Source organism: Pogoniulus pusillus, chromosome 12 (assembly GCF_015220805.1).
Source record: "Pogoniulus pusillus isolate bPogPus1 chromosome 12, bPogPus1.pri, whole genome shotgun sequence".
NCBI classification, from domain to species: Eukaryota; Metazoa; Chordata; class Aves; order Piciformes; family Lybiidae; genus Pogoniulus; species Pogoniulus pusillus.
In genome coordinates this window covers 27,557,267-27,573,067 of record NC_087275.1, presented here as the reverse complement: position 1 = coordinate 27,573,067, position 15,801 = coordinate 27,557,267, and the positions used below count along the sequence as shown (strand labels likewise).

The 15,801-nt window shown below is 45.4% G+C and overlaps 1 protein-coding gene across 20 annotated transcripts in view; it reads right to left on the bottom strand.

Moving 5' to 3' along the window:
- Window positions 1-11,752: 11,752 nt before the first annotated feature.
- The window catches only part of DMD (dystrophin), a 1,274,903-nt gene continuing 1,270,854 nt past the window's right edge, over window positions 11,753-15,801 (bottom strand). For 15 of the 20 annotated variants that reach the window (XM_064151948.1, XM_064151947.1, XM_064151951.1 and 12 more), the window contains one exon: window positions 11,753-14,456. In XM_064151948.1, the coding sequence (XP_064008018.1) occupies window positions 14,359-14,456 (98 nt within the window). In that variant the 3' untranslated portion in view covers window positions 11,753-14,358. The remainder of the gene's footprint in view (window positions 14,457-15,801) is intronic. The other 5 variants (XM_064151974.1, XM_064151950.1, XM_064151953.1 and 2 more) reach the window with 1 other exon arrangement.

Here is a 15,801-nt window from a genome sequence, read left to right as displayed (position 1 = left end):
GTTGGAAGGGACCACAAGGATCATCTAGTTCAAACCTCCCCTGTCATGGGCAGGGACACCTCACACTAGATTAGGCTGTCTAGAGCCTTGTCCAACTTGGCCTTAAACACTTCCAGGAATGGGTTTTGGCCACCTCCCTGGACAATCCATTCCAGGGTCTCAAGACCCTCATGGTGAGGAACTTCTTCCTAACATCCAGTCTGAATCTACCTATTTCTAGCTTGGATCCATTCCCTCTAGTCCTATCACTACCTGACATCCTGAAAAATGCCTCTCCAGCTGTCTTGCACATCAGATCTCTTGCACCCTTCTAAAGGCTATCTTCCCCTCTTTTCTTATAGTCAGACCATGTGGGAAGAGGAAGGCTGCGATGAGCAAATGTCCTGGAGCAGAGGAAAAAGCCCATCCTGGAGGAATTGCAAGGCAGCTTTGTTTTGAGGGTACCAGCTCCCTTGTGCCTCTGCAGATTGTGATATGGTATAACCATTTCCTCAGACCTGTCATGAGGTCTGGTAACTGCATCAGTATTGCTGATAGCATTGTGCACATGTTCATCCTAAGTAGGTTATCCTTCACACTGTGCAGCTTCAAACCTGCTTGCTGCAATTTATCAGTGGGGAAGAATATTTTGGGAACGATCCCATGTCTCTTCTCCATGTCACAGGATAATGTGCTGTACATAATGAATCTCTCTCACAGGATTTCTCAGATTCTCATACAGTAATGACACTGAAAAAGATGCAGCTCTGTCTGTCACAGTCTTAGGGCTTTTTAAATGACCATCTAAGTCATGGCTCCAAGCAACTCCCTGTTTGTTACCCCCTGACAGCCCTATTGAATCAGAAATGGGTGCTGCAGAAATTCAGGCTAGACACATTTCATCACTGTTTCTGAGGCCATGGGTGTCCACACACTCTGGTGCAATAGTTGTGTGACCTGGCAGAGGCACAGCTTGCTCACAGTGGCACTTAGTGCACACAACAAATTCTGTGAAGCTGAGCTGATTCACCACCATAGATTTGTTCTGGCAGTGCCAATAGGATATAGTGGTCCCTGATCATCCACTGGCAGCTCAGGACCACTGTTCTCATGGTTCCAGAGTAAAATGAAGGGGTAGGGAAGGAAAAAGAGAAAGGAATTAGCCCTAACTGAAGTGGCCTTCCTTCTATAAGGAAGAGACTTAGGAGAAGTCTATAAGAAAGAGTCTGTAAGGAAGAGACTGTAAGGAGACTTAGATGCCAGATTTAGGCATCATCATTAACTTAGGTTAAAACTCCTTCCCCAGAGAAAAGAAGAAGGTTTTTTAATGCCAGAAGCCTCACACTACACTGAAGCTGTAAGTTCTGCTGTTACCCTCTGTACAGTCCCACACAGACTGTCCTTTAAGGTGTTACTGAAGATACTAGGGCAGCTACAAAGCTTTGGCTCTGGGATATGGCACTGTGCACAATGAGAGAAGCAAGGAGCTTTTTCACTGAGCCTCCTCTGGTCCACAGACTCTTTTGGGATGACTCACTTCTGTGCTGTTCTTTTCTTTGTTGTTTTTTAAATAACTCAAAGCAGTGCAAAGGAAGTGAGGAAAAAGAAAGCAGCTCTTGAACAGCTTCAGCCCAACAGGGGGAAAAGCTATTCTGGTATATAGGTTCCTAAGAGGTAAAGCATGTGTGTGACCCTTGCTAGATGAGTGGCAGCCAGTTCACAGCATTAACTGCCTGGCAGAAAAGATGCTGTAGGAAGGTGAATGAAAGGCAAGATCCCAAGCTGCAACATCATCATCAGTCATTCGCAGCCAGGAAGCAGTAGGGCAATGAGTAGCCTTGTTAATGTTAATCCTTCCTTAACAGGCAACCTCATGCTCTTTTCCTGCCATAGGAGGCTGGCAGCCTGTGCTATGCTCAGCTGGCTCTTTGTGGCAGTTGAGTGCTTTGTGGCTGAAGGCAAAAAGAAAAAAAAGTTAAATAATTTGTGTAAACTGGATGAAAGTCAGAAAAGTTACCCTGCAGATGCTAGGCAAGGATCAAAGTGCTGTGATCATGCTTAGAATGCAACTGAAGAAAAATTCTATATGGGGGAGATGAGTAAATGTTCCATTTTCTGTGGAAACAGAAACATTCCCTTGAGGCTGGGAGGAATGGATGGCAAGGCCACTCAAGTCAACAGTCTGGAGAAAATAATACCAAGCAGTGCACACCATAATGAAACAGATCTCTTCTAGGATCCCAGGATCACAGGATGTTAGGAGCTGAAATAGACCTCTGAAGATCATGGAGTCCAACCCCCACTGCCAGAGCAGGACCATAGAATCTAGCACAGGTCACACAGGAGCACATTCAGACAGGCCTTGAAAGCCTCCCAGAGAAAGAGACTCCATAACCTCTCTGGACACCTTGTTCCAGTGCTCTGTCACCCTTACAGTCAGGAAGTTCTTCCTCATGTTGAGGTGGAACTTCCTGTGCTGTAGTTTACATCCATTGCCCCTTGTCCTATCCCAGGGTACAAATGAGCAGAGGCTTTCCCTTCCTTCTTGACATTCAGCCCTCAGATGCTTATTAATTAGATCCCCTCTCAGTCTTCTCTTCTCCAGACTAAACAGCCCCGGGTCTCTCAGCTTCTCCTTATAAAGCACAAGATTGCACCACTAAGTGGTGTGAGCTACTTCCCAGCCATGTTTTTTCTCATACTAAGGAAAAAATACTCTTTCACAGCAGACAAAATCAAAGTTGTCTCCTGCAGCTCTCTGCTCAAAGATTCTCCTTCTAAACTACAGAATCATCACTACTACTTTTTTCACAGGTAATTACTCACCACAGTTAATTTGGAGCCATATTCAAAGTGAAATGGAGAGATCCTATTTCACCTTTTCCCCTTTAGTCTGCCTTAATGTCATTGTCATTTGCTGCTCTGGTGCCCATAGCAACAGCCACTGCCTTGGAGTGAGTGCAGAGTGCTGCTAATTCCTGATATTTAGCCAGCTGGGCTTCTCACTGTGGGCTTCACCTGCCCAGGGATCACAACCTCCTCAACTCCCTCGGTGCTGAGAGGTAAATAAGCAGCAAAATCACGTAGGTGCAATGCCTGGCTTCCTAGAAAACATACTTGAAATTGGATGGCTTCAGCCACAAGTAAGCCATTTAAGTGTGGGTGGCGTGATTCTCTGAGGTTCAGCTCTCCACAAGCACACTGGATAATGACTTTGACAGTTTATCTTTTTAAAATAAACAGAGGAAACTTTGGTGAATTTCCTGCACAGGACATAAGCTGCACAGTTTGCAGATCCCTCTTTGAAGTCAGAGCCTCTTGGGCTCTCAGTCATGACTTAAAAGGGCTTTGCAGCCTTGTTGGGTGTGTGGACCATCTTTGGCACAAATTCCAGCAGACAACTCCTGTTCTTAAAAATCCCCCAAGAAACAGAAAAAAAAGTCAACCTCCCCCCCCAGAACAAATAAAGGAGAACCAGCATGTCTTCCTGCAAGGATTTTTAATCATCTGCTGCATCAGTGCAGTAGAAGAAAGGAATCTCTCCTCAAAGGTGTCATTTACGAAAGAGAAAGCTTTGATTCACTCAGGGCTAGAGAGACATTGAGAGAAGAAAAGTCAGAAACTGCAGTCCAAGATGCTAAGGGGATGTTTACAGAAAAGCTGGGGAGGAACTTTTTAGGCTATCAGGACTAGGGGCAATAGAGCAAAGCTGGAGGTGGGTAGGTTCAGAATGGACTTGAGGAGGAAGTTTTTCAGCATGAGAGTGATGAGAGGCTGGAATGGGTTGCCCAGGGAGGTGGTTGAGGCCCCATCCCTGGAGGTGTTTAAGGCCAGGCTGGATGAGGCTGTGTCCAGCCTGATCTAGGTTAGGGTGTCCCTGCCCATGTCGGGGGGGGGGTTGGAACTAGGTGATCCTTGTGGTCCCTGCCAATTCTGATTCTGTGAATCTATGTTTAGTGTGGAAAAGAGGAGGCTAAGGGGAGACCTCATTACTGTCTTACAGCTACCTGAAAGGACATGGTGGAGAGGCTGCTGCTGGTCTCTTCTCAGAGGTAGTGACAGAACAAGAGCGAATGGCCTCAAGCTGCGACTGGGTAGGTTTAGACTGGATATTAAGAATTTTTTTTCACAGCAGGAGTGGTCAGGCACTGGAATGAGCTGCCTAAGGAGGTGGTTGAGTCACCAACCCTGGATGTGTTTAAGGGTCGTTTGGATGTGCTGCTTGGGGATATTGAACCTTATATCAGCTGGATCTGATGATCCTGGGGGTCTTTTCCAAACTGAATGTTTCTGTGATTCTGTGATAGAGGAACATAGGCAGGACTCCAGGCCTAAATGGCAGCTATGCAGCCACTTTCCTAGGTCTAAGCAAGCAGAGAGCTCAGTGGGAATGGAAGACTGGGGCTGGAGGGGGAGAGCCAGCTCTGTAAGTAAAGCTATATATTAGAAGTGGCACAAAGGAAAATGTTAATGAAGCACGAAAAAATGAGGCTCAGTAGGGAAATTAGTGGAGGGGAAAAAAACCCTCAGCACACTGAAGGAAAGACAGCATGGAGCATTAAGCAAATTTGTTGCGCTGGAAAGCAGCACTCCCTGGGTTGGGGCTGTGACCAGCTGTGGTTCATGGCTCTTGTTAAAGGCAGCAGCACAAGGGGAAAAGAAAATGAAGCTGCGGCACACATAGCTCCATGGTGTGGGCCTCATGGTAAAGAGCTCAAAATGGGGTAGGGCATTTTGGCAACAGCTTGGGCAGTAGTGTGGTAAGAACAGGGCATCCTTGCCACTGAATAGTGGAATCTGTTGGGAGGCAAGGTTGGCATTACGGGGCAGGTGGAGGGCTGGGACACTATCCCTCTCCATTGCATTCAGGTCTGAAGCTTGGGGCCAATGTGCAATAGAGATGAGTAAAGGAAGGGGACAGGCAGCCTGGGTGGGAGAGGAAAATGTCTGAGTGTGGTATAGCTGAGGTTGAACAAGAAGGGGTTTCAGGTGCGCAGCACCACAGTGGAGGAGCTGCCAGTGTCCATGGGTGGTTGAGTCCAGGACATCAGAAGCAAAAATGAGTGACTGCAAAGTAGAAATCAACATTTTTTTGTTGAGAAAGGAAGTGCAACCTAAATGTTGGGGAACTTCTAAGGAATCTTTGTATCTCAAAAAGGAGAAGGGTAGGGAGTTCTACCTACAGTGCTGCCAGCACCTGATAAAAGCCTGCAGGCATTGTGGCTTTGCAGTAAGAACATAGGGAACTCCTGGGCTGGATAGGGGTACATGCAAGGGGTACATGCAAGGGGTACATGCAATTCTAAGACTGAGCAAGTGGTCTTTTTCCCTCATGTATTGTTTGGTCTCACAACTTTCTTTAACATAGAAGTGGAAGCCAGCAAAAACCAGGCAGAATACAGTACATGCACAATAAGTTCCTGAAAGGCTTAGTGGCATTTGCCAGCCTACAGGATCTGGCTGAAGGAAGGCTTTGTTCTTGCCAGTGAGGTTAAATAAAGAAAAAGAGGTGGACAAAAAAGAAAGATGAAGGAAGCTAAGTTATAGGCTTAATGACTCTATTACTTTCTGCCAAGGCTGGGAGGCTGTGCCAGATCTGCCAGGTGTTTCAGAGGAACAACAAAAGCAGACACTCCATGGAGCCAATGTGCTTGTGGCCACTTTCCTTTAAGAATCAAAACTCTTGAAGGAGCTTCAGCAACTGCTGAGTAAAATACTGCTCCGGGGCTGTAAAACACGGGCTGTTACAGTTTGGAATAGAGCTGAATTAACTGGCAAGGTTTGGCTGTTTTGACACAACTGATTTCTGATTTTTTTTTAACTGCATAGAAAGGGCTTGTGTGTGCAGAAATGTGTGCATGTGCATGAGGAAAAACAGGGTGTTTCATGCCTCTCTCTGTGTTAGCTGCATGTTTGTCTGGAACCGCTTCTGTTTAACATCTTTATTGATGACCTTGATGAATACATAGAGTGTGTCATCAGTAAGTTCACAGATGGCATCAAATTAGGTGGCAGTGTTAATCTTCAGGAGGGTAGGGAGGCTCTACAGAGGGACTTGGATAGATTGGATGGACGAGCCAGTGTTAATGGGATGAACTTTAACAAGGCCAAATGCCAGATCTGGCACTTGGGCCACAACAACCCCAAGCAACGCTACAGGTCTGGGGCAGTGTGGCTGGAGAGCTGTCTGGCAGAAAGGGATATGGGGGTTCTAACTGACAAGCAGCTGAATATGAGCAAACAGTGTGCCCAGGTGGCAAAGAAAGCCAGTGGCATCCTGGCTTGGATTTGAAATGCTGTGTCAGCAGGAGTAGGGAGGTGATTGTCCCCTGGTGAAGCCACACTTTGAGTACTGTGTTCAGTTATAAATCTTATGAGGAGTGACTGAAGGAGCTGAGGATGGTTAGTTTGAAACAGAGAGGGCTGAGGGGAGACCTCATTGTTGTCTACGGCTACCTGAAAGGAAGTTATGGAGAGGCTGCTGCTGGTGGTAATTAATGATAGGCCAAGAGGGAATGACCTCAAGCTGTGACTGGATAGGTTTAGACTGGACATCAGGAAAAAAAAATTCCCAGCAAGAGTGGACAGGCATTGGAATGGGCTGCCCAGGGAGGTGGTGGAGTCACCAACCCTGGCGGTCTTTAAAAGTCATTTGGATGTGGTGCTTGGGGATATGATTTAGGGTGAAGCTTGTAGAGTCAGGTTGTTGATTGAACTTGATGATCCTGAGGGTCTTTTCCAAGCAGAATATTTCTGTGATGGCTGTGTATGTCCATGAATTTAGCATTTATTCTCATGTACCTAATATTTTTCTCAAGAGCATGATTTCAGTCCCATAGTTGCAGTTGGTAGGAACAATCCCCAACTACTCTCATGTCTTATCACCTGCAGCTGGTTGCAGCTTTTATGTAAAGCTTCACTGTGGGATGCAGCAGGGAATTATACTGGCAACTGCCATTAATCTTTTAGGCAAAAGAAGTATCTCCTACATCAGTGTTAGAATAAAGCCATTTGTCTGATGAATGAGGCACAACTGAAAATCATCCTGCTGCAGAAGTTAAAAACCCTCTCATGATGGTATTTTTTTGATTAAGTGCTAGCCCTGCCATAGATCATCAATAAGGGCATCTCTGCACAGTGCAAACTTAACAGCAGGTCTGCAGGCATTGAACTGTTTTAATCATTTTGGGGTGTACCACCTGCTGTGTGCCCTAACCTCGTGTCCTGGTGTAACATTGTCCATGTATGAAGATACGCCTGTGTAAATCTCCTTACACACAGAACAACTCTACTCCCATAACGTGCTGTGGGGTTTCACCATCCCTCTCTTGTCCCCTGAATGAACATACAAGGCCTGTCCTGCCTCACAAGGAGCCTTTGCCACTGCTGTGCTTCCCAGCTGGATCACATTTCCTCACAGATTAGCTGACCATCACTTAATTGCCTGCTTTCCAGTCTGAAGAGAAAGTTCTTCTCTTGAGGTGTGAGCACCATTCTGGCGGTGAGCAAGAAACAATTCTCCCTTGCATGCAACAGAGCAGTGGCTGGAAGAAGTGAAATGCTGATGGCAGCTACATGGCAGAAAAGCTTGCAGAAGTGGTAAGTCCATCTGTGATGGCTCAGACCATCTTTTTACATCCTGATAAAGTGATAAATTTAGCTCCTCCTTGCCTTTATAACTAAACAATGTGCCCTGGAAGACCTTCCTCCTCTACTCTGCCCTGGTGAGACCACACAATTCGTGTCCAATACAATATGTGTCCAATTTTGGCCTCCCCAGTTCAAGAGAGACAGGGACCTGCTGGAGAGAGAGTCCAGCAGAGAACTACAAGGATGAGTGGGGCACTTGAGCATCTCCCCTGTGAGGAGAAACTGAGAGCCCTGGAACAGTTTAGTCTGGAGAAGACTGAGAGGGGATCTGGTCACTCTGTACAAATATCTGAGGGGTGGGTGTCAAGCGGATGAGGCCAATCTCTGTTTGCTGGTCAGCAGCAATAAGACAAGGAGCCATGGCTACAACCCAGAGCATAGAAGGTTTCCTCTCAACACGAGGAGAAACTTTACAGTGAGGGTGGCACCAGAATAGGCTGCCCAGGTCCCTTTCTGCCTGGCTGCTCTTCAGTCACTCTGTCTCCAGCCTGTGGTGCTGCTTGGGGTTGTTGTGGCCAAAGTGTAGAACCCTGCTCTTGGCCTTGTTAAATCTCATCCCTTTGGCCTTTGCCTACCCATCCAGCCTCTCTAGATCCCTCGACAGGGATCTCCTACCTTCCAGCACTTCTGTAGCTACATCTCTCATCACTCCCTTAGCCACAACAGCTTTTAAACCAAGTTTTCAGTACTGTGAACTACCAGACAGGTGCTATAATCACCTTCAGCTGGTAAGCAGCATTAACAGCTTCCAAGGCTTCATGTAGGCAAGTGCTACACTTTAGCTGGTCTCATGATTCCCACTTTTCTAGCATTAGTATATGGCACTTTGTGATAAGTTGCCTTATTGGGTGCTGGGGTTGACATGCTGCCATTTGACCAGTGACTTCACAGGCTTTCATCTACCATTTTGATAGCTGATTGACAGATAAAGAGATAGATTTCAGCTAATGAGCTGAAACAAATTTCCCATGAAATATTTGAGTGAAATCTGAATGGAGAAGGGGATGATTCATTGGATTTCAACCTGACTCCACAGATGTGCCCATGGGCAACTGAAATAGGTCATAGTCAGTGACGTGCCCCCTGGGCCTGGGTGTATTGCTAACCCACCAGTGTGGGCCTGGGCACCAGGCTGCTGCTGCTCCTGCTCCTCCTGCTGTTGCTGCATTTTCGCAAGGAGGGGTAAATTATGTCCCTGTTTGTGGTGTCAGAAGTGCAGCCCCAGCCTCACACATTGCTGGTAGTGTTTTTGTAGTTACAGGGGAACTTGAGGTGCAAGTGGCAGTGTAGGAAGCAGCACAGTGCTTTGACACTGTCACAGGGAGAGTGCAAGCTGGTTGCATGTAGGCAGGCTTGGAAATGCACTTCCTGCTGCCTCTGCTATGCACGTCCAGCCAGAGGAGGCTCTGCAGCAAGCCAACCATGAAGTGAATTACTCATACTGAGAGCTGCTTTACATCTTACAGATCATTGCTTTCCTTCTTTCCCCACCTTGTCAGATGTCCCTCTCCCTATTTCTCCTGCTCCATCACTGCAGCAGAGCAGAATTGCTGCCCACACAGTGTTGGGGTGCTTTCACAGCCCTGCAGGACATGCAGGGAGGGTGCTGGGTTCCTGAATTGTCCTGGCAAGCTTTGGGTTGGGCTGAGTGGCATTTTCTGTGTTGAGAGGCGGCAGGCAGTGACTGTGAGGTGGAGAACCAGCAGTGAACATCTGTGTCTGTGACTGACAGCAGGGAGCATGAGAGATGTGTAGCCTCAGTATGGAAGCTTGAGGGAAACTCCCAACCCCCAGTTCAGCTGGACTGGCTAGAAGGCACTCAGTTTTTCCTTCTGTCTTTATATCTAGCAGAAAGGTAGAGGAGAGAGAGACTGAATTCTATGGGTAAGTGGCAGCAGAGAGCAGAGAAGCCAGAGTTTAAGAGAACTAATCTTCCTCTCTGCCCAGAGAAAAAAGGAAACACACTGAACAGTCTATAGCCTGTCCCTTAAAATGAGGATATTAGCCTAAACATATAAGGAAAATATTCTTAAAGGCCAGTCAGAGATACTAGCTTCTGCTGATGTGTTGTCAGGAGTCATAAATCAGGGTTGCAGGACTGAGGGTGTCCAGTGAAGCTGGCCATCAGGCTGCATACACTGCTTGGAAGAGCTGCAGCATTCAGGACAGAAGCTGTTCACATGTTGTGCCATCCAGCTAGCACTGGCTGAGGTGAAGCTTGTGAGAGGCAATGGGCAGCCTACAGAGTGCTATTTGCAGGAGCAGGGTTTGGACTGGCCTGTGACAACTCTAGGTTCATGGAAGCAAGTTGGGAAATGTGTATGTTGGCTTTTGCCTTCCCTGCCCCTTCTAGCACATTGAAGGGATGAGGCAGCATGCGACTGCTCCTCCGCCCATGTGCCCTTTTGTGATGTTCCAGTTCATTAGGTGTTTAGCAAAGACAATCCACAAGCTGGCTGATGGCCAGACATCAGACCCAAACAGTGTCTCCTCATGTGCAGCTACTCCTGGGTTATTGATAGGGAGAAAGCTATCCTCCCTCTTGCTTAATTGAATTAAACAGGAGTCTTCTTGTCACTGGTGACTGCTGTGTTTTGTGGATTGCATAACCTTCCAAGGAGATTTCAGTACAGCTGATTCATTTATGTAGGAGGGAATTCAGAGTAACTCAAGTCTGGGAGAGTAAATGTAGGATGCATATTTATTTCCTCTAGTGAGTAAAATGAGAACATTTCCACCTCCTCCCTCACTGCATGACCAGCATCACAGACAAACATAATTTGGCTTTGCTTTTACTGAAAATTGTCTTTCATTATATTATTTCTACCACCTAAAGGTAGCTCAACCATCATGAGGCAACTGAATGGAGTCTGGGTATCAAAACCTAAGCATGGTTGTTATCTATGAGACAGAACAAGTGTAACTGGCCTCTCTGATAGGGACATACACTTCCCAAAGCCCTAGGGAAGAGAGGTTTTTTTTTCCCTAGCATTACACAGGGTGACAAGGAGTCCATCAAGTGCTGGATTGATCAGTGAAGGCTGACCTGAGGCTTCCTGCTGTGACAATGCAGAAAGCATGGGGCTGGCAATCTCTGAAAAGCTTGGGGAGCATAAAAATGGGAGGTTCATACCCTCAGCAGGGGATCACAGGATGTTAAGGGTTGGAAAGGACCTCTGAAGCTCAGAGTCCAACTGCCCTGACTAAGAAGGACCAGTGCAGGTCACACAGGAAGACATCCAGAGGAGTCTTCCAAGTCTTCAGAGAAGGAGACTCCACAACCTCCCTGGGAAGCCTGCTGCAGTGTTCTGTGACCCTTAAAGAAGATTCTCCTCATGTTGAAGTGGAACTTACTGTGCTGTCGTTTACATCCTTTGCCCCTTATACTATCACAGGACATAACTGAGCAGAGGCTGCCCCTGTCCCTTCCTTCTTGACACTCATCCTTCAGATATTTATAGCCATTTATTAGATCCTTTCTCAGCCTTCTCTTCTCCAGCCTAAAAAGCCCCAGGTCGCTCCAAAGCAGGGAGAACTGCTTTTTCTCATCCAGTTAAATCCTGAGTGCTGCCACAGGCACCCTGCCTGCTAAAGAGGGAGCCAATGCACCAAGGTGTGAGATTTGGCACTCAGAATCATAGAATCAACCAGGTTGGACGAGACCTCCAAGATCATCCAACCTATCACCCAGCCCTGTCCAGTCAACTAGACCAAGGCACTAAGTGCCTCAGCCAGGCTTTTCTCCAACACCTCCAGCGATGGCAATTCCGCCACCTCCCTGCGCAGCCCATTCCAATGCCAGTCACTCTCTCTGGGAAGAACTTCCTCCTAACATCCAGCCTAGACTTCCCCTGGCATAACTTGAGACTGTGTCCCCATGTTCTGTTGCTGGTTGCCTGGAAGATGAGACCAACTCAGCCTTATCTAAGGTAGGGTGTGTCCCCCATGGCAGGGGGGTTGGAACTAGATGATCCTTGTGGTCCCTTCCAACCCTGACTGATTCTATGACTCTGTGATTCTAAGACCCCCACCTGGCCGACCCCACAGCAGTGTGGACTTGCCAGGGTGAAGATGTACTGGGCAACTGCTGAACCTGAGCCACAAAAAAACCCCCCACTGCACCTTTTTATAACATAATTGCGTGCTTTATTGATATACACAGTAAAGCAGTATATAATACAATAGTAAGGCATATATTTGGTGAAATTTGGTATGTTGTGGAGAAAAAAAAAATGCAGTAAAACATAAGTTTATAAAAATAATTAGTAAATGTTACAGTGTTGGGTGTTAAAACACAATATATTATGGTATCCAAGATATAAACCAGTACTGAGTAACAATGAATTAACATGCTGTATGGTATTTATGTCATTCAACTACACTGGTTATGTTTTGCAGTTTAATACTTCGTTGTTATTAAGGAATAGGAAATAATTCCCCAAATTAAGCTTAAAAAAAAAAAAAGCAGCAATAAAGCTTTCAACTTCTTAAATATTAATTTTTTTTATAGACTCACTCCAAAACTAAGATCTAGAAAGTAAAACAAAACAAAAACCCTGATCAATACAACCGTGCAATCCATTTTTCTCCCCTCCTTTTTTTTTCTTCTCCTTTTTTAGCAAGTTTAAAGAATAAAGGGGAAAAAAAAAAACAAAAACAAAAGAGGAAACTCATCCCAGATCTCCATTTAAACATTCTGATTAACCAACCCAAACCAGAGAAATAGGGTTCCTATGGTAATAAAGTGTTAAACAAAAATGTCTTTAGCAGGAAAGCAGAGGATTGTACTTCTGTGGTTTTTTTTTTGTTGTCCATGATTATCATCATTGGTGCTCTCTGAAACAATGAGACCTGGGTCACACAATGGACAGGTGGTGATTGATGATGGAACATTGTCGTTTGTTTGTCAAGAACACCACAAAAACCAAAGTGAGGTAGAAATAGCATGACTAGCCATGTTCAATGTTAAAACTAGCATTCAAAATAAAATCTCTCCCAGATTTAATTACACTTCATACAAGAAGAGGTAACAGATTTGTTTGTTTGTTTTTATTTTTCACTCTTGCAATATAAAGTCAGATGGTGTGGTTCTACCTATTCTAAGGTAAAATTAAAAGCTGGTTAAGAAAATCAAGTGGTAAAGCTTTTGCTGACAGCACCTCGTTACCCAAACCTACCTGGCAGGAGCTGCAGTTGAGCTGGCTAATCTCCTTTGCTATCGGTTCCTCTCTTTCTCACGTTGCTGTTAATTGTGTGGGATTACTCAGCGAGAGAAACAGGGAAGGGAAAAGGAGCAGGGCCTTTGTTTTGGAGATAAATACCTCGTGGAGCAGTGTGGCTACCTTCACCTGATCACCATACGCGCGCAGAAACAGCAGTAACCCTTCTGCAGCCTTTCCCAAAGGTTGCTGGCAGCGTCACAGCTCCTTGGGACTGGCTGCTGTAGCAGGCTGAGACACAGAAAGCTCTGGGTTTAGTTTTCAGAGGTCGAGCAGCTTCATGCTTGTTAACAGCACTGGAAGCTGGACAAGCGAAGATGCTCTGTGAGCAACCTCTTTGTGCTTCGGGTCAGAAGCTGATCCCTACAGGGGGACAGGAGGGAACCTCTTCTTTTTTTTTTCCTCTCCTCTGCAGCAAGGATGATTTGAGCAGTGGCTGGGTGGAGAGCTGTACCCAGCTCCTGCTGAAGCACTGGCTGCTGGCCATAGCCAGCAGCGTATTGGACACTGAGGCCCACAGGTTTAATCCAGTAAGGCAATTTCTATGTTCCTTGACTAGTAGCATTCAGAAATTCAGTTAGCAGAGGGAAGTTCTGTCACATAGGATGGTCATTAAATTCTTTCCTTTCCTTCTTTCTTCTGGGTTTTTCTTTTTTTAGGTTCTTTTTGAATCTGATTAATATCTATTTTTTTGCAGGCTCTGTCATGTAATGTGCTCTTCCATACAATTATTGCAAACTAGCTGTGAGGTTTTGTGTAACTCTTAATTTTACTGCCTTTGCTACAAGTTCAGGACCTTATTTTATTCTCTCTCTTTTTTTCCTCCTTTTTCAAGCCAGCCCTAGTCAGACAAAACCAATAAGAAATGCAAGTTGGTAGCTTTGATGTCACTGCAGAAAAGACTTTTTTTGTTCGGTTTTTCTTTTTGCTAGGCAAGGAAAAGAACACAGAACATGAATATATCTCTGATGCAGTTACAGAGCTGAAATGATACCAAACAAAATGCACTGCCTCAGGATTGATAATTTTTTTTTGTTTGTTTTTTTAAGTTTTTTTTTTTTCAGGGGGTTTCTATAAACAATTCTTTTTATAAAGCACACTTTAGTTTACAATCTTTCAGTTATAACTGTTAGAAATTGATTTTTCTTTGTTTCTTTGTTTCTTTGTTTTAAACAACCCGAAATGCGTTCCATATAAAGAAATGGCAAGTTATTGAGCTATCAGGATTAATTTTTTTATATATATATATATATATATAATTTTTTTTTACATGTAGTTCTCTTGACCATGTTTTTGTTTTCTTTGTACAATTGCATAGACGTGTGAAACCTGCCATTGTTAACAAAACGGTAACAGACTTAGGAAACTACTGAAATCTACAGTATAGTACCACTACCTTTCACAAAAATATAGATTTGTTCTCTTGTAAACTCTTACAGTCTAATCCTCTTTGTAGTATGAATATTATAAAACCCATGCGGGAGGCCTGAAGTTGTAAAACACATCTTGCTTATTCTAACGCCTTGTCGTCGGTCATGACCGTCACTAAGGTTTCCATCGCTCTTCCCAAGTCGCCTGCCATGTGGAAAAGGCTCCCTACATCGTGGCCTGAAAAAGGAAATCAGAGGAGAGGAAATTAAACCAAGAACACAAAGGCAGCAGATTGTCAGGTATGTTGAGCAGAAAGGCCTGAGCACAGATCATAGAATCACAGAATGGTCTGAGTGGGGAGGGACATCCAAAGGTCATCCGGTCCAACCCCCTCTGCAGTCAGCAGGGACATTCTGAACTAGATCAGGTGCTCGGAGCCCTGTCGAGCCTTACTTTGAATATCCCCAGGGATGGGGCCCCAGCCAACTCCCTGAGCAACCTGTTCCAGTCTTCCACCACCCTCTTAGTCAATAACTTGTTCCTAACATCCATTCTAAATCTGCTCTTCTCTAGTGTGAAGCCAATGCCCCTTGTCGTGTCACTGCAGCCCTCTGAAAACAGTCTCTCTCCATCCTTCTTTTAGCCCCCTTCAGGTAGTGGAAGGCTGCTGCTAGATCTCCCCAGGGCCTCCACTTTTCTAGGCTGAAAAACCTCAGCTCCCTCAGTCTGTCTTTGTAGCAGAGGTGCTCCTGCTCTGGACCTGCTCCATCATGTCCATGTCCTTCCTATACTGAGATCCACTGCTCTCTGTGCATTGCTCACCACCTGCTCCAGAGAGTACTTTGTCCAAAAGCCTCTTAGATGACTCTAATTATGTTGCTGCAAGCAACAGTTGCCAGTTTTTCAGAACACATAACAGCAGTACTGGCTTGAGTGCCTGTGGTAAACTATGTTGACAAGAAGCCAGCACGTTTGTGTTACAAGAAACCCCCCACAGTGATGAGGCTTTATGACTACAAATGTTCACCAAAACCAATGATCAAATCCATTGACAACACAGAAAAGGTTCCCACTGGTGCTGCAAGTGTTTGACAATTCAATGTTCCATCAAGGAGTAAAACAGGAACAGATCAGTAATTAACTAAATCATTAAACCCAAGAGGTCCCAGCAGGATACCTGCTAAAATGTTGTCCAAAGTAAGTGCCTGCAGTTTACTCAATCACTTTTGTTTTTCAGACAGCAATCCAGCAGAAACAGAAGTGCCACAACTATCCAGTGAGCGAGTGACAGTGGTTCACTTGAGCATTTCTCCTCACTCATGACCACAGTAAAGCCCTGTGATGGTATAACCACACGTGGTCCTCCCACAAAGAAAGGTAAGTGCAGAGGTAACTTCTTCTCACACCCATTTTACCACTACTGTAAATGGAAAGGAGAGGTGGCAGTGCTGGTCAGCAGTAAGAAATGGCTTCAACACAGTTAAGAGACTAAACAGACTTTAAGACAGGGAGATGATATCACCAAAATCTGCCATTTTTGGCACTTGGCATATCTTGTCTGGTCTCTAGCTGCTGTTCAAGA